The 25422-nt window shown below is 31.1% G+C and overlaps 5 protein-coding genes across 5 annotated transcripts; 3 read left to right on the top strand and 2 right to left on the bottom strand.

The window, feature by feature from the left end:
* Positions 1-285: 285 nt before the first annotated feature.
* Positions 286-7935, top strand: cubi_00056 (uncharacterized protein; the record flags this gene model as incomplete). Its single annotated transcript, XM_029017070.1, has 1 exon — positions 286-7935. One exon carries the CDS (start codon positions 286-288, stop codon positions 7933-7935), a length of 7650 nt encoding a protein of 2549 aa, XP_028875649.1.
* Positions 7936-9195: 1260 nt separating this feature from the next.
* On the top strand, positions 9196-11761 carry cubi_00055 (dynactin 4; the record flags this gene model as incomplete). The annotated part of the gene is made up of 2 exons (XM_029017069.1): positions 9196-9231; positions 9365-11761. The coding sequence occupies 2 exons, from the start codon at positions 9196-9198 to the stop codon at positions 11759-11761; spliced, it is 2433 nt and encodes an 810-aa protein (XP_028875648.1).
* Positions 11762-13182: 1421 nt separating this feature from the next.
* On the top strand, positions 13183-13884 carry cubi_00054 (uncharacterized protein; the record flags this gene model as incomplete). The annotated part of the gene is made up of 1 exon (XM_029017068.1): positions 13183-13884. The coding sequence occupies one exon, from the start codon at positions 13183-13185 to the stop codon at positions 13882-13884; it is 702 nt and encodes a 233-aa protein (XP_028875647.1).
* Positions 13885-14113: 229 nt separating this feature from the next.
* Positions 14114-15130, bottom strand: cubi_00053 (uncharacterized protein; the record flags this gene model as incomplete). Its single annotated transcript, XM_029017067.1, has 2 exons — positions 14114-14755; positions 14801-15130. 2 exons carry the CDS (start codon positions 15128-15130, stop codon positions 14114-14116), a joined length of 972 nt encoding a protein of 323 aa, XP_028875646.1.
* Positions 15131-15898: 768 nt separating this feature from the next.
* Positions 15899-24820, bottom strand: cubi_00052 (uncharacterized protein; the record flags this gene model as incomplete). Its single annotated transcript, XM_029017066.1, has 1 exon — positions 15899-24820. One exon carries the CDS (start codon positions 24818-24820, stop codon positions 15899-15901), a length of 8922 nt encoding a protein of 2973 aa, XP_028875645.1.
* Between the last annotated feature and the right edge of the window lie 602 nt (positions 24821-25422).

Below are 25422 nucleotides of genomic sequence, written 5' to 3'. Positions count from 1 at the left end.
ACAAAATAGTTTCTTTTTTTTTTTGGTTGATGTAATTATATCAAGAAATTAGATATTTATTCTTTATAAGGAAATAAGAGGAAGATATAAGTATTTGTGATAAGAATAGTGTAATATTAAATATTGAAGGTAAGAGGCTATAGAAAATTAAGTTATATGAACAAGTATAGTTAGAGAGCGAGAGCTGAAGATCAAAGAATATAGATAAGATTTCTTGACAAATATAAACTATCAAAAAGTTAGAACCCCTGAAGGGAATTAATTGGTGGGTAAGAAGACTGGAGGATGGGTAGATTCTTACTCACTTCAATTACGGCAATTTTGCTTTCATTTTGGAGTTTTTGTACGGGAATTGGGTTAAAGTCTCCGAGTACAGGCTCTGGAAGCGGCGGATCGTTGATAACTGTATTAGATAATAATGGAATGATTGAGGTAGTTCACTCAGGAAATACAAAATATGAAATAGAAACTGGATACAATGGACCCATATTAAATGGTGGTGAGTTGGTTGTGGGGAATGATTTACTTGTAGGATTGGTTAGGCCTGTAAATGGAAACTCAAAAGGTAGTTCGAATATAGAGCTACGAATTTTAGAGGACAGAGGGTTTGAGTTGCAGGTGGGTCTGTTTTTGGGGTATCCTTGTCTTTATAAGAATGGAGATAGTGGAATAATGGGCCCAGGAAACAGTGAAATGAAGATTAATAATATACTGACTTGTGTAAAGTTATTTAAAGAACATAATATTCACCAGGATGATATCCGATATTTATTTTGGAAGATGAGAGATTATAATTTACAAGATCCTAAGATAAATCAAATTAATTCTAATGACATATCTGTGGATTCAAATACTTATTTGTCGAATATGTTTGGTGGATTGCTTCATGTTACAGCATTATTCAGGTATTCAAAAAAGTATAAGAATTCATCATCAGCCATTTTGGAAAAAATTGGCAACTTTCTAAAAGGTAGTTTAATAGCTGAGATTAAGCCAGTCTATAGTGACTCTAATTTAAAATTAGAGTTCAATTTGAATGTTGGGATAAGTCTTACTCAGGATATAAACTCATTGAAAGAGAATATGCCTTTTGCAATTGCTTCAATAACAAAAGACGGTAAAACACATATGGAGAATATTGTTTCTCCCTGCGATGGATCAATTGTTTGGTTTAGTGATCACTTCTTGCAGTTTGGAAAATCGAAAATATTGAATTTTGACTCATCAAACTCGGGGTTTTATGGGAGTAAGGACCATATAAAAGAGATTATGGTAATTATAAAATGTAATACAAACCCTTCTTATATTACTTCTGTATCAGGTTTAAAAAGCTATCCAAAAGACATTTTAGTGACTGATAGGTTTGGCCAAGTAAGTCAATCGCTAATAAAAGAGTTTAGGAGTAACAAGTTGAACTTGATACAGGTTAACAGTGAGAGTGCGTCAATAAGATCCAGAAAGAGGTTAATATCCAAAATCAAGGCAGCTAAAACCTTAGATGATTTCAGAAATGTTCTTTTAGATTCAATGAGAAGTAATGGCCAAGATTTAAGTCTTTTACCAAATATAGTTTTACCAAAGTCTAATAAGGGGGTTGCTGAGGAGAGATCTTTAGAAATGATGGCTAGAGAGAAGGAAAACTTAATGGAAAGGATAAATGACTCAAAACTTTTGTTAAGAAGCATGATGGCTCCTAAAGCAAAGATGTCGAATTACGAAAGAAGTGTGAGGAACGGAAGTTCACCAGGAAGTAGCTACAGGTACGATAAAGAAAAGGGGAATACAGAGGTTTATTTTGAAAGTCCAATTCCAGTTTCAAAGTGGGAGGGTTTAGCATCTGCAGGATGGAATAATATGAAGAATGATGAGAAAAGGATAAAGTTAAAGGCTGCCAATTACTTAGGCAAGGATATTCAAATTTTTGGTCCTAGGCCATGGAATATGGATTTTCTAAGTTTGGATATAATTAGAATGGTATCTATGTATTCCTACGGAGATATTAGATATCTTCTTTCCAAAGAGTTTCTGTATTTGTTTAGAAAATATGGTGAACTAGATGATTATAACTCATATACTTCCTCTTTAATGAGTTATTCTGTGGAGATGTTTGTTGTAGCAGGAATGACAGTTAGTGGAGAAGAAGGAACAGAAACTCTTCTGGGAAGAGTAACTATTCATTTTGCGACTGAACTTAACTCAAGGAGCTCATTCGTGGTAGACATATTCTCAATGCATACTGGGATTGTCAGGGATGTTATCTCAACGTCAAAGGTGGCATGTTCTTTAGATCCCTTGGTTGTTATTAGCCCATTTGATCATGAGATCCAGAAAGCCAAAATTCAATTAGAGATTAATTCTGACTCACTGGATCAAACCCACGTGGTTTCCAATAAAGCTCCAGGAGAGCAAGATTTTCTAACTTATCCACTTTCCCAGAACCCAAAGATGTTGGATCAAGGTCTTATTCAAGCTCAAACGGATGTTGAGTTGGATATGTTGAGCAGACACACTTATTTGTTTCCTGTCCAAAATTTAATTAACAGGAAATTTAATTCGGGCCCTATGCCAGAGTTATTCAGTCTCACTGAGGAGGATATTAATACTCTTGATGCTGCGAGACAAGATTTTCATAAAGAGGCTGTTAAGTTATTAGCTGCGAAGGAAATTATACTCCAAAGATTACAAGAATTGGATATTTCTTCACCTTCAGATCCAATTCCAATTTTCATTTCTTCCATATTAAAACGAGAAAAACTAAAGAGTTGGACTAAAGCAAAGTCCAAAAACATTCGAGATAGGATGATAGAGATGATAAACATTACAAGAGATTTGGAAGAAAAGAAAGTTCTAGAAAGCTTGAGAATATCTAAAATGACTAATATTCCCATTCTAAAGAAAATTCCTAGGAGAAAAGCAGTTCGCATAGCCAGTAAGCTTAATCTGTTTGAGAAGTTCAAGTTAAAGAAAGCCTTTAAAAGTCAAAAGGAACTAAAGAAAAAGAGTAAAGAAATTGCAAAGAAGGTTAAATCTAAGAAAGGAATCTTTTCCAGGAAAATTAAAACTCAAACCCCACCCTCTGGAGCTGGTGCTACATTAATACCGTCTGAGCCTATTTCTGTACCTAAATCCAAAACCAAATCCAAATCCAAATCCAGATCCAAATCGGATTCTGGTTCTGTCTTTAAACCACCCAGTTCAGAAGATTCTCAAAGGGGCATGCTTTCGGAGTCAGGATCTACTGAGGATATAGTTTATCCAAGTTTCCCAAGTACAGCTCAATTCTTTCTCCCTGAAGAATTTGAGCTGGAAAGGAGCTCTTCCATAGGAGCAAGAAGTTTTCAAACTATTGGTGATAGTCAAGAAGAAAGATATAAATATATTAACGAAGATAAAGACAGTATTTATATAAGATATTCCTTGATAGAAGAGAATCAAAAGATAAAGAATTTGAAATCAGAGTGTAATAGTTACAAAGTTGAGTTAAATTCATTGCTTGACTTTAATACTGGCGTATTTACTGATATTCTTAACTCAAATGTTATGCAAGATATCAAAGATTCAATGTTAAAAATAGTAAGAAAGACAAACCAGTATCAAGAATGTCTTAAAAAGTTATCTGCATCTATTTTAGCAATAAAGGGGCTTCAGATTCAAAGTAGAGTTGTTAGACAGAATTACTCAAAGAAATTGGGTCAAATGAATAAATCTAGAAAGAAAATAATTAATAAGTACAAGAAATGTGAGAAGGAACAATCTCAAGCAAAGAAAAACTTTTACTCTCTTTTGAAAAAAGAAATATCCAAGCATAAGAATGGATCTAGTATGGATTCTCAAACTTATCAAAGTTTATTCAAGACTTTAAATGAAAATTTCCAAAAGTATTACGATTTGGAGAAGAAGTGCCAAAATGTATTGGCAAACTTAAAGAAAGAGGATTTGAATATTAATGAGGTCAAATCAAAGAGATTTTTGATGGGAATTAATGCTGAATCTTTGAAAAGAAGGAACTTGGTATTGATGTCTGATTCTTTTATTCACTACAAAGTTTATCTCGTATATTCAATGTTAATCTTATCTTTGGAAGAGTTGATATTCTTATCTCATCAAACATTAATTAAGAGTAAAATCCCTACTTTGGCTCTAGAAGTTGAACAAAAACAAGCTCTTGGAAAAGTTTCAGAATATTTTAAAGAGAAAATGAATATTAAAAGATTGAATTTTGAAGAGAAAAATGTTTATTTAGATTTGATTCTAATAGGAACAAACTGTATTAACATGTTAGAAGGATTATTGCTCAAAATCACGTTACTAATTGAAATTATTGGTATAAATTCTCAAAGTTTGGATGTTGGATTAATGTCTATGTCAGAAATTTTGTCATTTTTAAACGAAGGAGACAACATTACATTAGAAAGAGGAAATAATTCACAGCTAAAACATGAGATAATGAAGAAGATTCAAATAATTGCAAAGAAACAAACCAAAATATTAGAGATATCATCTAATTATATTCAAATGACTAATTCAATAGCAAGTACTTTAAGTTTAATGGAATTTACGAAAGGCATGTTCGAGCTCTCATTGCAATCAATAGATAAAAATATAAACAAAGAAAAAGGTAATGATGGTCAAAAAGATAGTGAAAGTACAAGAATGATCTCTTACAAGGCTAGGATAAAAAAAATAATGAGGACAGTCTTATCAAAAGAAAAGTTACTAAATATAGCTGATTCTCATGTAACTGAACTTAAGAAGGGATTTGAAGATCAAAAGAAAAGATTTGATGATATGTTAAGTAAGATGAAAGAAGAGATTCCAGAATTGAAATTGGATTCTTTTATGACAGATACAAGCGATATTCAGACTAGCGATTTAAGTAGAGAAGATACTGATTCAGATTATTCTGGCTATATTAGTACTTCAACTGTTGAAGGAGATGAGTTTGTTGAGTCCCAGGCGTTAATTATTAGCAAGATTTCGAATTCTTTAAACTGGTTAAATAAGGAAGCAGGAAAAGGAACAGTTGTACATGATAAAAATGAACGTAATACAGAAGCTGCTATAATAAGTCTGAAAGCCAAAATAGGCGAAAAATTGAAAGAACTTGAGGTCATTTCTAACTTTGAGAAGGAAGATATTGACCAAGAAAAGATTAATAAATTAAGGGAAGAGATATCTTTACTTCTTACTGATGCTATAAATTCAAAGAAATACTTAACTAAAAAAATGGAAGATTCATTAGATAGTTTAAGGAGGAATTTATCTTTTTCATGGCCAAGAATCAGGCTTGGAAAAAAGCTTCTGGGGGCAACTAGAAGAAAAAAGATGGAGGAAAATAGGATGAGGAGAATCAATAAAGAAAAAGCGGATTTTAAAAGTTCTTATAGAGCTGGTGTTGATTATAAAGTTTCAAGAGATTCTGAAGAAGAAGATATTAATGAGTTGAGTACAGTTGTAGGTAGTGTTGATCCAAATAAACAAAAAGAAGCTACTGTTAAAGATGAGAGCGTGAAAAAGAAGAAAGGAATAAAGAAATCTAAATCAAGTAAAAAGGGAGAGACATCAGAGGATGAATTATTGAAAAAGTTTGGACAAGTAGGGGAAGATATTAAGGATATGGACACTGATTTAAGCAGTGTTGATTTGATTAAGGAAAAGGAAGGCGCAATAAAAGAGAAGAGTGAGAAAAAGAAGAAAGGAATAAAGAAGTCTAAATCAAGTAAAAAGGGAGAGAAATCAGAGGATGAATTATTGAAAAAGTTTGAAGAAGAAGATATTAACGAGTTGAGTACAGTTGTAGGTAGTGTTGATCTAAATAAACAAAAAGAAGCTACTGTTAAAGATGAGAGCGTGAAAAAGAAGAAAGGAATAAAGAAATCTAAATCAAGTAAAAAGGGAGAGACATCAGAGGATGAGTTATTGAAAAAGTTTGGGGAAGGAGGAGATGATATTAAGGATATGGACACTGATTTAAGTAGTGTTGATTTGATTAAGGAAAAGGAAACTGCTTTAAAGGAAGATAGTAATAAAAATGAAAAAAGAACAAAAAAATCCAAATCCAGTAAAAAAGGAGGGACATCAGAGGATGAATTGTTGAAAAAGTTTGGGCAAGAAGGAGATGATATTAAGGATATGGAAACTGATTTAAGTAGTGTTAATTTGGATAAGGAACAGGAGTCTGCAATGAACGAAGAAAAACGCAAGGGGAAAGGAAATAAAAAGTTAACTAGTAAGAGGATACTTGATAAGTTACGATCTAGGAGCTTACTCTCAAGAAAAAAAGAATTACCATCATCTATTTCATCTGAAGAGGGACCAGTAGACAAAAGTTCGGGTTCTAGGAAAAATAAGAAAGGGGGGAAGTTAGGAAAGGATGTGGGAGACAAAGAGCCAAAATCGAGTACAAAAAGAAAGAGAGGAGGAAGGTTAAGAAAGATTTTTGGAAGTAATTCGACTTCTGGTGAAGGGAAGTCTTCTCATAAGAATTCAATTGTTGGTGAGGGCGAAATAAATAAACCAGAAGAAAAGATTTCAGGATCTCCAGTACCAGTAGTATCAGTTCCGGAAGTTCCTGGATCTTCAGGGTTCTCATTGCCACCACTACAACCATTACCAGTGGAGTCTAAACCGGCCACTCCAGAGTGGTTACCACCACCATCTGCATCACAATTATCACCAGAACTTCCACCGTTCTCACCACCGTCACCTTCATTACCAGGAAACTTAGAATCACTAGCTCCAGCAGAAGTAGAGGAAGTGACACCACCGCCACCACCACGACCACCACTACCAGCAAACTTCGAATCACTAGCTCCAACAGAAGTAGAGGAAGTGACACCACCACCACCGCCACGACCACCACTACCAGCAAACTTCGAATCACTAGTTCTAACAGAAGTAGAGGAAGTGACACCACCACCACGACCACCACTACCAGCATACTTAGAATCACTAACTCCAAAAGTAGTGGGAGTGTCACCAGGATCACCACCAACACCACCACCACGACAACCCCCACCAGTAGCTCAAAAGCCAGTAGCCCCAGCAATTTCAATGGTTCCAAAAGTCCCAGAGTGGCCTGCTGGACCAAAACCGCCATCTTCATCAGTGCCATCACCAGTGCCATCGTCGGTGCCAACGTCTGTACCAGCTCCGGCAACTCCAGTACCATCACCAGTGCCATCACCAGTACCAACACCATTACCTACACAAGTACCATCACCAGTACCATCACCAGCACACACACCAGTGCCATCGCCAGTGCCAACGTCTGTACCAGCTCCGGCAACTCCAGCACTATCACCAGTGCCATCACCAGCCCCATCACCAGCCCCATCACCAGTGCCATCACCAGCCCCATCACCAGTGCCATCACCAGCACCATCACCAGTGCCATCACCAGCACCATCACCAGTGCCATCACCAGTGCCATCACCAGTACCATCACCAGTACCAACACCAGCACCAGCTCCAGCAACTCCTGTAAGCCCACTTGACTCTGAAAACGAGCTATTGGCAAAGTTTGGACAAGAAGGAGACGATATTGAAGGTATGGAGACGGACTCAAGTAGCGTTGAACTGAATAAGGAAGATAAAGAAGCTGTTTATGAGAGGAAAAAAGGACTAGGTGAAAGAGGAAAAACAGGATCATCCGACTTAAAACCAGTTTTATCACCACAGAAACCTGGAGGAGCTCCAGAATCATTAAGTGCTGAGGGATATAATTTTGGAGAAAATCAAGAAGCTAGTGTTGAAAGCGACGAAATTACTGACGAAGATGGCAATTATGAAACTGAAGAAGAGTTTTTGAAGCGTGATATTGGCCAAAGACAACAGAAAACTAAGGAAGATGTAATCTTGAATGAGGATATAAAAAGAAGAATCGATGAGATTAATCTTCAAGCTCAAGAAATGGATGAGGCAGTTAGTGATTAAAATAATTCTCAAATTCTCACAAAGTATGTATATGTATATATATACAACAAATATTCCAATACTCTTAACTACTTAAGTAATTTAGAGAATCGGATCAACACAAAAAATCCAGAAAAAAAAACCCAAATCTAACTTGGCCTAATATAAGTTAATATACTACATATAACACAAAATATTATTCCATCATTCTGAAAATATATATTAACAAAACTTTATTATTAATTTCTACTAAAAATTTTTAGTTCTTATTACAGAGAATTTTTTATATAAGAATTAAATGCATCTTAAGCTAAAATCATGTAATAGTTACTTTATGTTTTTAATATATCATTTTAACTCATTTTCTATTCTTTTTTTCCTCATTACCTTATGAATATTACCGCCACAGAGCGGGCGGTTTGTGGCGCTTTCTCTTCTTCAAATACATGCAATAGTTTATTATCAATGGTTAAGTACATTTGAGAAAAGTAATTGCATGCAGTTAAAAATAAAGAAATAATAATATTTGGTAGATTTAGTTATAGAAAGTTTGTTTTAAAAGAAAAAAACGAACGGGGCAGATTTTTATAAAGATTTATTATAATTAGAAATAGAGAGAGGGATAAAGGAGGAAAGAGGGGTGAGGGGAGGGGAGTAGTGTGTAGTTAATTAGCAAAAACATTAATTTGCCAAAAAAAAAGTAAAGTTAAAGTTAACATCTTATTCATTTGAAAATGATGAATTCCTTTTACTTTCAAACATTAGAAATTAGAAAAGCAATCTAATACCAAATTTACACAACAGTTTAGCCATTTCTAGGCCAAAGTATTATTATTGTATAATGCTCATATATTAAAAAAATACGTATACTGTGCCCAAGTATTTGTCTTTATATTTGAGTAATAGATATAACATTTAGATAGTTATATATAATATATATATTATATAATATATAATATATATATATTTATATATTTTGTATATACATAATTATTTTCAATATATATATATTATATATTATATATACATATATATATATATATACTAAATATATAAATGTATATAAAATAATAAAATAAATATATATATTGATAAATAATTATTTGGTAATAAATAATATACAAGCCCAAGACTTTCGGAAAGTAATTAAGCTAGTAGAAGCATTATTTGACTATTAATGAGAAGTTATAGGAATAGGATTTAAGTTAGTATAAACTAGTCATAAATTCTGAAAGTCAATTATCAGGAAATTAAGGAAATTGATGTTGAAATAATTTGGAAATGTACCAAAATTTAAGAAAACTAATTAGCCTGGTGGTAAGTTTGAGTTTTTTAATAAGTAATTTTGTATTGTGGATTATACCCCACATACAAAATTGCATGCATGCGTGTAAATATTTGATAAAACTTTGTTATTATTATTATTATTTTTTGTTTTCTTAAATTTTAGGATGAGCTCAGGGATGTGGGATTACAACAATACATTAATCTTCCCAGAATTTGTGTTGTTGGAACACAAAGTTCAGGAAAGTCGAGCGTATTGGAATCTGTTGTTGGTTTCGACTTTCTACCTAGAGGAGAAGGAATAGTAACCAGACGTCCTGTTGAAATGCGTCTAGTACATATTCCAAGCAAGAATGGAGTGGATGAAGCTTATGTAGTGTTTGAAAGAGATAGAAACAAGAAATTTACAGATTTTGAGAAAGTCAGAGAAGAAATTGATCGTCTTACTGACGAGGTAGCTGGAAAAAATAAGGGTATTGTAGATGATCCAATAATATTAACTATATATGGTACACAATGCCCTGATTTAACTTTAATAGATTTACCAGGTATTACAAGGGTACCATTAAAAGGTAGTGACCAATGCGACAATATTGAACAATTAACTAGAGATATGGCAATCAGATATGCAAGAGATCCAAGAACTATAATTTTAGCAGTAATTCCAGCTAATGCTGATATGTCTACATCTGATGCTCTACAATTATCTAGAAGAGTGGATCCTAAAGGTTTAAGAACTATTGGTGTTGTGACTAAGATAGACTTAATGGATAGAGGAACTGATGCTTCTAAAATGCTTCATGGAGATGAAGTTCCACTGAGATTAGGTTATACTGGTGTGAAAAACAGAAGCTCAGCAGATTTAAAAGCTGGTAAATCGATTAAAGATGCTTTAGAAGATGAGGCTGCTTTCTTTTCATCACATCCAGTTTATAGGAATCTTTCACCAGAATTGGTTGGTACAAAGAACCTAGTTTCTAAGTTAACAAAAGTCTTATTTAAACATATTAGAACATTTCTTCCAGATATTAGAAGAGAAATCAATGCAAGAATTAGAACTTTAACATCAAAGTTGGATGAGTTTGGGCAATCAGTTCCTTTGGAAAGCAATGATAGAACTCAGTTAATGTGGGCAATGATTACCGACTATTGTGAAATGATTAAGAATACTATTAGAGGGAAATATGATAAAAGATTACAAACTTATTTTGATCATGGAAATGACGGAGGAATGTCCAGTGGGGCTCAGATAAGAGTTATATTTAATGAACTTTTAGATGAGTACACTGATAATGATGTAACATCAGAGCTTACGGACTATGATATTGATGCTGCAATAAGAATGCATGAAGGAGACTCCATGCCTGGTTTTCCTTCTCCTGATATGTTTGAGTATCTGATTCTTCCTCACTTAAGAAAAATTCAAGCTCCTGTTATGGAATGCTTGGACAGAGTCACTTCGGCATTAGAGAATGTTAGTCAGAAGGTCGCACACAAAGTTTTTAGTAGGTTCCCTAAACTTTCAGATCAGATTCTAGATAGAAGCCAAGAGATTCTACTTCAAGAAAAAGAGAACACAAAAACCATTCTAGAGCAATTGGTGGAAGCTGAAACAGGGTATCTTTTTACAAATGATTCTAAATACTTGACTGAACATGGAAGTGTAATTAACAATAACTCACAGGGTAATCCTAATGATCCAAATGGAGCTGGTGGGAGACCTGGCCAAATGGGCACCAATGGCGTTCAAGACTCAGGGATGATGCAAGTAGGACCAGATGGGCAACCAATACAAAGAGAACAAACTAAAACAGCACAGATATTTAGTCAGGTTCAACAGACGGTTGGGAGTATGACCAATTCTTTGTCTGCAAATTTATGGTCACAAGATCCTTTTTCACAGAATAAAGATGGAAATAAACGAAAGACCAGATACTCACAAGTATTCTTAAAAGAAATAAGAAAAAGACTGGATTCTTACTTCTCTATAGTTGTGAGAAATATTCGTGATTCTGTTCCAAAGATTATTGGTCACTTCTTGGTCAGACAGATCATGGATAAGCTTCAATTCCAATTATACAATGAATTCAACAAAACTGAAAGACTTTCTGATTTATTAAATGAGCCAAACCATATAGTAGAGGAGCGAAAAGCCTTGATTAACCAACTAAATACTTTAAAGAAAGCCTCTACAATACTCCAGAGGGATCCAAATATTGCTGCTCTAACTAATAATGATTTTGATGAACAATACGATAGTGATTTACAGCAAATGCAAAATAACTTTAGCCAAAAGATGAATCTTTCCGGAGGAGGTGGTGGTCAGCCTGGAACGGGAAATATGAGACAACAACAAATGCAACATTCTCAATCTCAGAATAATTTTAGAAACAACCAACAACCAGCACCTAACCAACTACCACCTGGGACAGGTGGTAATACTGGAGGAGCTCAGATGCAGAATCCAAATATAAGTAATTCTGGTTCAACAAAAGCTGCTCTATTCTCCTCAGTTCCTGGTCAAAAGCAGACTCAGAGAGACCCTCTTTTCGCCAATTTTTAGCTTGTTTGACATTGTTGTACTTGCAAAATAATTTTCCAATATTTGGCAAAGGAAGGAAGAAGAAAAAAGGAATAATGTTTGAGGAGAGGCCGGTATTGAGAGATAAAAATCGTTTGCATGCATTTATGAATATGAATATATATCGGTATGTAATCCAAATACAAAAGTTAAATTTTTATTCTTTTTGGTTTTCTTCCCCTTTTTCTCCAATTACAGACTCAAATGCATTCTGCTGATTACAGATATTTTTTGATGATTATTTTTAGGCTAAAATCATAACCAATAATATTAGGATAGACATTAATACCGTTACTGTTACATTTTATTGACCTGATTGACTCAATGTAAATTATTTGATTTCTTTCTCATAAATAATCTGCAAAATTGTACTGAAACTTTGTTTTTTTCACATTATTTTTATTCAAGCAATTTGTTTATCAATTATCTTTCTTGTTATTAAAATATTAAAGTCAAACCAAAATTCTTTTTTTAAATTAATGTAAGTATTCATTAATGCATGTATTTGCGCCAAAAATGTCCACATAAAAAAACTGACACCGGTATATAAAAACGTGCATGACAAAATTTATGTAATGTAGCAAATGCATGCAAACTTGGAAAAAGTCATTTTTCTATTACATGTACAAAAAATAAGTGAAAATAAAAAACAAATTTTGACTTACTTTAAAGAATTTTTTTTTTGTAAAAAGAGATACAAAAGGAGACTAAAAAATAAGAAGTTCAAATTTTCTATGGCAGATTAGGCTTTGAATAAGAATTGAATGAAATTTGCAAATTATGTATTCACATTTACTTGTAAATTGAACTCAAGTGCAATAATGAGTAAAATAATGAGAACTAAATTTTTGGTAAATTATGAGACAGTAGTTTTAGCCTCATCTTCGAGCAAAAAAATAATAACAATAAGAGAAGGAAGAAGAAAAAAATGGAGAATCTGAGATTATTTTTATTTTTGGCTTCATAAGTATAAAAAACAAACTATATGTTAATTTTCAAGCTGAGGGTAAATTTTGATCTAAGTACTCAATTTATAAATTGAAAAAAAATGAGCCATGACTAAATGGCGGTTGGGGGGTAATGCGAAAAATTGAGATTTTTTTTTAATGAGAAAATATTAAAGAAAAAAAATCATAAAATTATTATTAGAACAAGCCAACTAACCTTGAGAGAGCGAGATTCTTGTATAATATAATACTGAGTTTATTGGGTATCTAGGAAAACAACCACTTTATAGGAATAATATAGAAAATTAGATTCATTAGTTTTCCAAAGTTTCAAAATAAAGTGGAATTAAAATCAAAAAAAAAAACATAAATTACTGTTTAAATCTCAAGTGGGACAGAAGTATATTTATGGATTAAAAATATCAGAAAAAAGTTATTTATAATATATGTATATATATGTGGCTACAAATCTTGTTTTTTCTTATTTCATGCTTTCTTCTTGGAATAATAGTTTACTATTCATTCAAAGACGTGGAAATAATAGACTCCCAGGATGAAGCTCTTTGTGATGCCTTTATTTCATCGGGTAAGCTCACATTTCCAAAAAAAGATTTAAAACACTATTTCAAGTTAAGAGATGAAGTTGGCCCACAGAATGTAAGTATTGAAGAATTCCGTCTTAGACTTAGGGCATCAAATCCAGAGCTTGTTTCTGAGATGAAGAAGGCTTTATTAAGAGCAGCAATGGCAGTACAAGATAGTTATTCCAGGATTTCATCAGAATATATGGGGAATATGCAGTTGTATAAGAAATTGCTGCTTTCAGAAAAACAATGGTTATATGTTGAAAGTTCTATGGAGGAGCTTAAAGAAACTATAGAGTATATAAGAGATGAGGCAAGCTTAATTCAGGATTCTTGGGGAGATTATATATTTTTGGATGCCAGGAAATTAAATGCTATTAGAAAGCAACAAGAAGAAATGCGTTTACAAAAAGAGAGACTTGCTAAGGAGAAAGAGTTAGAGGAGAAGAAAGCTAAGGAAAGAGAACTTAGTGAGAGTAATCTTGCTGACAAGATTGCTAGAGAGTTACTGGATCAGGAAAAGGCTTTAGCAAATAACGAGAACAAGAACAGTGGTATTAAAAAAAGGAAATAATTGTTTTTTTTTTTGCAATTCCAGCAGAAGAAAAACAATTTGACTCTTTTTTTTACCTTAGAAAACAAATTTATTTTTATATAAAAATATTAATAAATGATATCCAACATATTCCAATTTTAATGGGATCCAAAAACTCAATTTAAAATATTGATAATATCAAATCCGAGACTAAGTTTAAATTCTGAGACTAGAATTAACATTGGAAATAAAGCATTACTCTTTGTTATTAACTAGTTTTCCAAACTTTGAAGCTGCATCCTTGGTTTTCTCCAAAACTTGTAAATCTTTCACCAGATAATGTAAGTAACAACTTTTGGTTGTAAAACCTCTCAACAAAAGGAATTGATTGGCCTTCTAATTTGATTTTTTGACATTCACTCAAATCCTGAAGAAATTTATTATCTTCATAATTAAATTTTAGCTTTTGTATATTAAGGTTTCCCTTTAAATCACCATAATATAATTTCAGCTCGTCTTTATAATATTGAAAGTTTATGTTGAATCTTTGATTTGAACCAGAATTTTCTCTATCTAATTGAAAAAGTACCTTATTAGGCCTTCTAACGTCCCAAATATACAGATAGTTACTATTTCTATGACCAGATATTAAATGATAATCTAGAAACTTTGAATTATAGTAACCATCCAACCAATAAAGCTCAGTTACTGCATTAAAGTTTAAATTAATATCATTTAATTGGATCTGACTATTTAAATCATTTAAGTCATGTAGAAAGATGGTATTAGAAAAAGATCCTGATACAAATACAGAGAAGGACCCTATGCCGGTTGTTTTGAGAGATAAACTAGATATAATGCCTTTTTGGCGTTTAGAATTTTCCATAATACATTCTCTCGAGTTTAATTTCTGATAATATTAGTTAATTCATATTTTATTTTTTGTTTAACTTACAATACATTCTAGGCTTTCCTGGCAATTATAATCATATATATGTATGCAATTCTTTCCTCCTCCTAATATTATGGACAAATTTGTTGAATAAAGGAATTCTAGAGAATAGATTTCGTCAATTTCTTCGTATTGGTTCTTCATATATACACTTGTCTTTAGTTCTCCGTCAAAGTTGCATATCTTTATAGGATAATTTCTACAATTTAAAGCAAATAGTAACGTATTATCTGATCCTATCTCATCTTTTATTTGCTTATTTCTACAAATATTTCTTATATTTCCTCTGAAATAATTAGATTTATGATAAATATGAAAAAACCTATGAATCATTTAACTTTGAGAAATCTTACCCTAGATGCATAGATTTGTAGTATAGAATCTTACTAACCCCTTCTTCAAAAAATGAACTATTTGGGTGAATAATATTACCTAAATCAAAGTAATAAAACTTGTCATTACATACTATTAAGACTTTATTATCGGCTTCATTTAATAATAATCCAACTGGGGTGTTCTCATTCTGCAAAATTTGAGATTTTAAAAAAAATAACAATAAATTATTTTTGTTGAATATCACATGAATTATCAATTTTCTATACTTAATGGTAATTTCACTATTTTTCTTAGAACAAATCCACACATTTCTAATTACCACAATAAACTTACAGTAAGATTACAGAACGCTACACATTCTATTGCTTCTACTTGAAAATCCTTATCTCTCATTCTCTTTTAATTTTATTCTGTCTAGTTTTTCTGGAAATAATGTCATAATATTGTATTTGATTGAATGTGGATAACTTAAACTCCGAGCCAGAAATAAAATTTTTTTCTGTAAATTTATGAAAAAGAAATCAATAGTCAGAATCTCAAACCCTAATGCCTTATTATTATTATTATTTTAAAGTTAAAAAATAATAAACTAAAGAATAAATAATAAGAAAAAATAAATAATTCAGTGATTTGTCAAATTATATAACAATTTTCCAACGTGTGGCGCCAACTGCCACCGGTATATTGCAAGTGTTTTTTGCATGTGCATGGGCTCAAGCAATATTTATCAGGAAAAGATTTGGGAAAGAAAAAACATTCATTAAATTAAATCAGAAGTTGATTTCCAAATATGAGTTTGAATTTGTTATATTCTGAGTCATTTTTGGAGTAATTGTTACTTTGAATCTTGCGAGAGGAAGTGTTTGAAAAATCTTCATCATTATTTGGAAGAATAGAGTTAATATTATTATAATTTCTGATACTTCCGTTGTGTGAAGTATCAACAAGAATGTTTTGATAGGAAGAGCTAAGTTTTGAATAACGTTCATGGCCATTAATTTGACGATTACCGTGTATATTACCTTTGGCAATGTCATTATACTGGGAATTAAAGTTACTGCTGCGTTTATGGGATTTGAAATGCTTTGGAAGTAGAGAATGTCTAAGCTGTTTAAAAGTATAAGAAATTACAGGTCTTGCGGCTTGGCGTCTAAGGAAAGAAATGTATTTGTCAACCATTTCTTTGACTGTTCTGTGTTTCCTCCTTTGGGTAAATGAACTAAGCTCTAAAAGTACATTATTTAATGAGACTGAACCACGATAAGTGACTTCCACTAGAATTGACGAGATACGAAGATAGTTGAAATAGAGTATATTCTTGGGGGAGCAGTTTTGTGAATCTACTGACGAGTTGTTTGATTGTTTGCTAGTCAAAGTTGGTGAGGGGTTTTCATGATCTGCAGTTGGTATTATATCACTACTTGCATTAATATTGATCATTTGGGTGTTTCCACTATAAAAGGTATTCTCTTCTTGAATATTGGATGAAACCGCTTCTGTCTCAGCATTTAAGATTGGAAGCGAGCTCTGACTGTAACTTCCTCCTGTTTGAATTGAGATTAGGCTTGGTTGGTTATTATTTGGAGGTGGGAAGAATATGTCATAGTAACAAGATGTCAGGTACTGAGTTATATTTACACGAATTGGGTGGACCCTGATTACAACACTTTCCAAGATTCGAATGTTGTAGATCTCAAGTAGTCTTACCTGCCTCATATTGATACGGATTGATAAAACATGTCCGTGTCCTTGGTTAGTATGCCCATCAATGTACATTGGATGAATTATAGAAACTTCTTCTTGGGAAACTACATTATAGCCGTTCTCAGTTGCAGATAAGGAGCCAACATTATTGAAACTTGAACTATTACAATTAAGACCACTTCCAAGACTACTAGAGCTTACATTTCCACTACCAATTACTTTTACACTTGTACTGAAGACATTATTTAAATTTTGATTGGAATTCGAGTTATTATAACTTATTTGGCTGTTACCACTACTGTTATTATTGTAGTTGGTAGTCCCACCAGTAGAAGAATTAACGTTTGAGCTGTTATTCGAAAAAATATAATCTTTACTTGCAGACAAATAGATAAAGGACGTATCAAACTCAATGATTGTTGAATTTGATGGTTTATTGTTTGAAAACATAACGAAGTTAATATCTTTTGACTGGAAATTTGAAAATCTTCTATTGTTAATGAACATATCAATGTTCAGCTGGTCGATAATACACTCTATTTGAAGTTTATAATGGTTTACCTGGTTATTATCTCCTCCACCTTGGCACTGGACATTGTCAACCACTGTGTAAAACAAAGGATTGTTTGCTAAGAACTTGTCAATTTCAAATTTGAGCATATTAATTACATTCTTATCGTTCAAGTCCATGTTTGAGAACATTCTGTTTGGATTTAAATCCAGGGAACTAGATGTAAGATTGTTCTTCATTCTTTTATTCAAGTTTAATACATTCAGTATATTCATTCTTTGGCCTTGTTCCTGCCTTTGCTCATACAAGTAGTTTTGGAAGGACAATACTGAAGGAATTTTTGTGGAAGAGTAAACACTTAAATTATATACTTGTGGTGCACTCTGCAAGCTTAAATTCTGAGCCTGTTCTCCTGAGTTTGTGATACCAGTAGTTGCATTTAAACTATGGGAATAGTAAATTGGAGGTGGAAGATTTTCATTTGTAACCGAATTTGCAGTAGCTGACGAGACATTAATGGTATGATTGTTTACAAAAGTATTGTTTGAACTGGAAAAAATGGAAGGAGGATTAGACATATTTTGGGAATCCTGATATGGTTGATGAGTTTTGTTTGTGTATTTGAGTTCAAAAGAGTACAAGATTTCATTAATTGATTGGACCCTACTTGAATCTATTGAAACTGAGAGAAGCTTTGAATATATTTTTAATTGGGTACTTGGCTTTCCAGTATGAATTCTTACACTAACAAAAATTGGTGTTGTCTTTAGAATCTCTTGACTACACTCATAAAAGCTCCTTTTCCTCTCTGATTGGGTCTCTTCTAAGGATGAAATGGGTGAGGAAGAAGAAGAGTTTTTATTTAACACCTCAAAGTTTTCAATGATTTTTGGTATTTCTTGAACCTCTGAATTCAATTGATTAGAACAACTTCGAATATGAGGATGGATTTTTTCATTATAATCATCACAAAAACAGGGTTCTAAAGGTTTCAAACTATAAGAGTTGGAGATCTCCGAAAAAATTCTCAAGTCTTCCTTCTTTTGCTTTGATGATTCATCAAGATTAGCAGATGATTGGTTAATACTGTCTCCAAACGAATCCCAAATCAACCTATTTGAAAGAAAAATATCAATGGAAACTGGAAACATTTTTAATACAAACTCGAATTTTCTGTTGCTGTCATAAATCCCAACAGAACAATCAATTTGTGGAATCCTGCATATAATTTGTGTAAAGCTTCTTGAAAAATAAATATGGCCTGCCTTTTTTCCATATCCAAGCTTTCCAAGAATCATATTATCTATTATTTGGCCATAGTCAAAAGGAATACCAATGTTACTTTCAGTGTACATACAAATTTTTCTATATTCTTGGATCATCTCAAAGCTTGATTTTTGGTACTTATCCGAGATTAAATGCTCATCCAAAAAAGAAAAGTATTCATTGCAATACTTCCTAAATACATCATCGAGCTGATTTTTGCTACTTTTATTACTACTTTTAATTTTGCTGCTACAACTACTAGTACTAATTCCTCCAAAGTAGCTTTCACTCTTTTGCTCAGTACAAATTTTTGAAGAATATATTAGTGGCCTATTTAAGTGGTACCTGCATTCAAGACAAGATTGGCTATTATTACTTTGAAAAATACAAAAGTTCGTATTTGAGTCTTCAAAATCATCAACCAAAGTGAAAGTACTATATATTGGATTTTGCTCTATAACTTGGAAAAGAAATTCACTCTGAGTATCTAGATCTGGTATTCTTGAAGTTTTCTTGGCTCCTGAATAGTTTGCTCTGAGACGAATCTTGCGATCGTCTTTTTGGGATTTATACTCTTTATTGGTTCCAAGACTGTGTGTATTTATCATGATTTCATAAATCTGGATATTAAACTTCTTTCCTGGAATTATAGAAATAACTGGTGCATTATTTTCTTGGTTTAGTGAGGAATTCTCCTTTTTTAATTTTCCTCCTTCAGAGTTTAACTTTAATACATTGAAAATCTTAATTAAAACTTCCAAATAAACAAATGTTAATGTATTCAAATTAAGTTGAGGACCTTTCAAAACAAGCAAAACTGAATCATTATTACTTATATCAAACAAAATACTTCCAATCCTAGCTATCTCCAATACTTTAGTTTTCGAGCTGAAATTTGAAGATATCTGAATATTAGAACCACGTAAAATTTTAAAAGATTGGGATGGTTTAGATAACTGACTAAGTATATAAGGAAAATATTCAGCAATAAATTGGGACTGATTTATTCCAAAAAGAAACTTTTTCATTTCTGAGTTGAAATAACTTAAATCCAACCAAACATCTTTAATTAAAAGGCTGAAGATTTCATATCTCAAATTAATATCATTTAGAGAAATTCTTAGTAAAAAATTGAATCCAGATTGTATAATCCCTTCAATGGATGTGCTATTTTGTTCAGAAATTAAAACTTGTTGGGATTTCAATAAAGGAATTGACTTTATTGGTTTAAGTTGATTACAGTCTTCACAGTAATATAAAGAGATACCTTCAAAGTTGTTTTCATCAAGAAAAGATTCTAATATAGTGGAAAACTGAACTAATTTTTCTGAATCCAGATTTAAAGTTAATGGTATTGTATTTGAAGTATCAGATCTATTTGAGTCATTTCCAATATACTTTTCTATTATGGATTCTCTATCCAAACCATTCAAAACAAGTTTGATATCAAATTCCTTGCTTGAATTCCTTATGAGATTAATATTAAACTTTGAGATGGAAATCAGAGTACTTTTTAAAGAATATCTTTGTTGGGTTGGATTCATACCCAAACTTAATCCTTGGCATTTTCTCTTAGCTAAAGGAGCAAAAATTTCTTTGGAAACCAACCCAATAAGAATTCCATCATTTAAAAACAGTGAAACAGCTTCCAATTGGTTTAAAAAGTTCCCCATTTCTTGGATGTCACAATAACTATTTTTTTTCAAATTCAATTCAATCTTTGGCAAGTGTATGTTTACTGAGGAGTTATCACTCATTTCTTTTTGAATTTGGAAGTTAATATATGGAACTAAATATAAGCTTGTTAGGTCTGAGATAAGGAGAGAAAAGGTTAAGGTATTTCTGGAAATAATGATATTACTGAATTCATTTGAGTAAGTCTCACATTTATTTTTTTGCAACTTTAATTTAAAGTTTGAACTGTTTTTGATTAGTTCCAAAATTGGGTTTAAGAGTTTTATGGTTTTAAAGGAACTGAAATTGCTCAAGTATAATGAAGTCTTGGATTTAGAGTAAATGGAAATCTTGATATCTGAACTCATCTCTGGGATATTTTTAAGAATTTTCATATTTTCATTTACATTACTATCCAAATGAGAATAATTTCTTCTAAAATCAAAAATAATGCTTTCATTAGTAAGGGAGACTTCTTTTCTAGAGTATATTGTGGCTTTACTCCCAGTTAAACTAAGCTGGTTAAACATATTAAGAGAAAGTCCCACTAAAGATACAAAAATATTAATTGGGTTATAATTCGAATTGATTAAAAATCTTTCTTCTGAAGAAATACTATTGGTCAAGTAATTTGGAATATTGTAACACTCCTTGTCATTACATGGAGATTTTGAATTTGATGTATGTTTTGTTCTAATGTTCAGCCTTAGGTTGTCAAATTTTACCTCAGAAATTGGGAAATTTAATATATTGTTGAGTCCAACTTTGGGTCTCTGGGTTGGAAGATGATTGGGTTTAAGTTTATACTGGATATTTAAGTCATCTTTGGAACATTTTTTAATTCTTGTTTTTAAAGAGTCAAAAACTGGAAATCTTTCATAATCTTGTGAAAACATAAAATTAGCCAAACTGCTTAAACTTAGAGTCATTTTGGTAATCAAAAAATCAAATATATTATTACAGGAAAATATAATTGGATGTTTTCGTGAAAATGAAAGTAGTTTTCCTGTCCTAATAATTATAGGAGGATGGAATAATTGGTAAAATGTTATATATATATACTGGTAAAGGTATTTAAACAGGGATTCTCTATACTGGCAATTCACCAAAAGTAATATATCAAGCTGGTCAATTTCAAGAATAAACCTTTTGGAATCAAAGAAAATCATCCCATTTTTAATGTCTTTCAAGTTATTCTCTGAGTTTTCTTGATTTCCAAGAATTGAAAGCAAAAGTAAATCTCCATTCACAGATAAATCAATAATTCTTCTGAGTTGTTTTTTGAGACAAATTGGAGACTTAATTTTAGTAGTTTTAAAAGGGATATCAGATCTCATTCTGATTTTGCTTGAACTCAAAATATTAATTCCAAAAATATCAAATATTTTAACATGGTTCATTTGAATATCATAATTCCCATACTCATTACATCTATAAAGGCTCAATTTGTTCATTAATATCTTAAAACCATCCAAAAAATTTACAGAGATATCATCAAAATCAAAATACCAGGTATATTTTAAAGATCCAACTTTACTCTGAATTATATCAGGAATGGTCCAGAGTTCTACATTTCTGTTATTTAACTCTTCTGGATTAAATTCCTTGATCATTTGGATTAAATCTTTTTTTATCAGCTTAAACTTTTCAAAATAATTAGATCTTTGATTACAATAAAAGTCAAAATTCTCTTCAAATTGATTATTTATTCCATAATAAACTTTATTCAAGTTAGTCTTTTTAAGAGCAAGGCAATCAATACTGAAACATCCAAGAATGTAAAGATATAATGGAACATAACAAGTATGAAGATTTCCATGGATACCTTTAAATCTAAGTGAAATTCTTTTATGGTCCCAAGGGGAAATGATGATTGACTCATTTAATTTTACCAAGTGGTTTTTCTCTTTAATTTTTGGAAATATTTTATATTTAACAGCTTGAATTCTCTGATCAAAACATCCATATCGATAAATACATGTTTTCTGGAGATCTAATATATCATTATTCTGTTTTAAATCTGTAGCAAGATTTAAATACTTAGTAGATATATCTTCCAAATCAACAAATTCTTGCATACTATAAAGGTCTACATCTGAAAAAAGCATTGAGAAGCTTCTATTTAAGGATGTATTACAAATCTTCAAATTACTTATATTCAATACAAAAAACCGATCATCTATAATATCTGGATTATCTTGGTTTTCTTTTTCATCAATAGTGAATTTGGAGTCATATTCAGAGTCAAAATCAGTTCTCCATTCATACCTTTCTTTTGGACCAAAAGATTCAGTAAAGCAATCTTCACAATGGCAATTACAACAATCATTCTTTTTAAGAATATGTAATTCATGATTAAAACAACTAATATCATTGGTCTGAATAGTCATTTCTTTGATTTCTAAATAAAAAAGTAAGTTAACAGCAAAATCCTTAATAGTCATAATCTCTTTTAAGTAATTATTATTTTTAATCAGAAAATCACTTTTAAGAATATCATCATCTTCCAGTTCTATTCTAATTGGTATCTTTGGAATCTCCTCAGTTGATTTATCTATAAATGGTTTTTCAAAGACATAATGATGATGATTATTATTACTACTATTTGCTTGAATTTTAATCTTGGAAAGATATTTTTGGAATTTAATTAACTGGAGAAATAAAGTCAAATTCTGGTAAAATCCATTTTCTCTCCATATTCCAAACATTCTTTGAATGGAGTTTTTCAAGTAAAGCTTTACAAAATTGTTATCTGATATCTCAATAATTGATTTGTAATGTTCAATGATAAACATTCTGTCAAAAGTAAAATCTCCATCTTTTATGGTATTTGGCATAATTTGTTTTGAAAGAAGATGGTTTTCTTTGGGATTTGAATATAAAATGGAATTTCCAAATATGAGTTTACTTCCAAAAACTAGTTTCAAACTTCTTCTAATCTTTTTCTTCAAATCATTATCTAAATCAGATTGATTGGAGATATTACTAATTAAGTTAATATCTGATGATTCTGAGTTTGAAAGTTCAAAATCATAATCTTGGTTATAAAGTTTAAGACTACTTTGGAGGTATTCAACAAAGTATTGGATTATAAAGTGAGCTTCAAAATCATGAAATAAGATCTCAAATCCTGAACTAGATTGAGTATTGTCACAAAATATCAAAGATGGTTGAGAAATTTTAAAATTGATTTGAAGTTGTCTATCCAAATTCTCATTCATAATAAGTTTCTGTTGTTTAGTTCTGGAAACTTGATCTTCAAATTTACTAAATGGAGAAGAATATGAGATATTTGGAGAAGAAGGAGGAGCTAAAGTAACAGGAGAAGTTGGGAGTATATTATTATTACTTAGTAATTGATATTTTGGGGATAATTTAATAATTGGATCAGACTGATTAATGATATTAGGATCTAACATTTGAGACCTAATTTTGTTGTAAGTGGTTTTAGTAGATTTTTTCCAATTGGATTTAATTATATGGAAAACATAAATTAGTTCACAAACGATTTCTGGTATTAATGTAAGCCAAAGTTGATTCATCTCAATATTTACATTCCGAAGAATACATACTCTAATATCAGATCCAGACATAGAATGCATTAACTTCATTGTAATATTCAGCCTATTATTAACATAAAGTAAAGGAGGATAATTGGTTTTATTTTCGTGGTTTTGCTTTAAAATAGATTTATTATATTTAAGATAATACTGTTCAAGAAGATAATTAAAAATACTTGACCCATTTTTGGATGATTGATTATATTTGTTATTGGAATCCAAATAAAAAGTATGACATCTTTTTTCAGAAATTGTATTTTCAATTGGATTTAAATATAATACAGGATTATCTAATTGGATATTAACCATTATTCCACCAAGATAAGCTTTTGGAAATATACTTAGACTTTGGATATCAAGTATGGAATATATACCATATTTCATTTTAATATTACATTTCTCACAATTTCCATCTTGGTTAATTTTAAGATTTCTATGGTTTACAATACATTTACAATCAATTATGTAAACTTTAAATTGGATCTTCTCAAGCTCAAATGAAATAATTCTAGAGAAAATTTGTACCATAACAATTAACATCAAATTTCGAATGATTCCAATATTACTATCACTGTCAATTTTGTTATTTCTAGATATTTGACCTTGGGATTTAGTATAATGAGAGAAAGGATGATGGTCATGTTTCTTATATAATTCTTTCTTGTTATATTGATCTTTATTCAAAACAAAACAAACACAGTAACTTTCATTCAAAATGATCTTAAATTTCCAAGATTGAATTCTAACAGAAATTTTAGGTAAAATTAATTCAAATCCTCCAATGTGATTATATTTTTCAAGACACTTTTCAAGAATCTTAATTTTTAAATTCCCAAGTGAGAAAAATCCAGAAATAGAAAAAGAAACTTCAAAGCCTTTTTTTTGAAGAAATGTTTTGAAAATATGAATAAATATATATAATAAAGACAATAATATTATTATGAGTGAAAGAATGATATGAAAAACACTCATTTTTTTTTGTTTTGGTTACAAATTTGTATTAAGTCAACCACTTACTAATTGCATTTGGGTTATCTTGGTTTGATTATTCTTTTTTACTTATTATTTTGGCATCTCAAAATCATTAAAATTACAGAAGTAATAATTTGGTGAGATTTTTTTTTAATTTTAAGCCTCAAAGTATTTTTTTACTAAGCTCTTATAAAAGACTTAATTTGATTACCAATAAAGCTTTTGAAGGAACAGCCTTTCTGAAAAAATTTTACAAGATGAAAAACAGTAAAATCAGGATACTAAATAATTGTCAAATCTTTTTGGATCTTTTCTTGGGAAATTAACCAACTTATAATATATTTTTCTTCATTCCACACAAATTTATTATTTAAGAAAATAAAATTAAAGAAATGGGCGCGCCAAATGTGGCGCCTTATGTCAGACTTGACAACGGTACTTGTGTAGGATGAGGTAAAAATTTGTTTTTTCTTTTTTAGTGATTATTTCACCACTTAGTGGATTAAAAAAAGATTAAAGAAGTAGAGGATTGATTAGCAAAAAATTGTTTTGAAAAAATTTTTAAGTTGAAGTCAGAAAGAGTGTATTGAATTTTGGGTATC

The sequence above is a fragment of the Cryptosporidium ubiquitum genome (genome assembly GCF_001865345.1).
Source record: "Cryptosporidium ubiquitum isolate 39726 chromosome Unknown contig_11, whole genome shotgun sequence".
NCBI classification, from domain to species: Eukaryota; Apicomplexa; class Conoidasida; order Eucoccidiorida; family Cryptosporidiidae; genus Cryptosporidium; species Cryptosporidium ubiquitum.
This window is presented reverse-complemented; position numbering and strand designations above follow the sequence as displayed.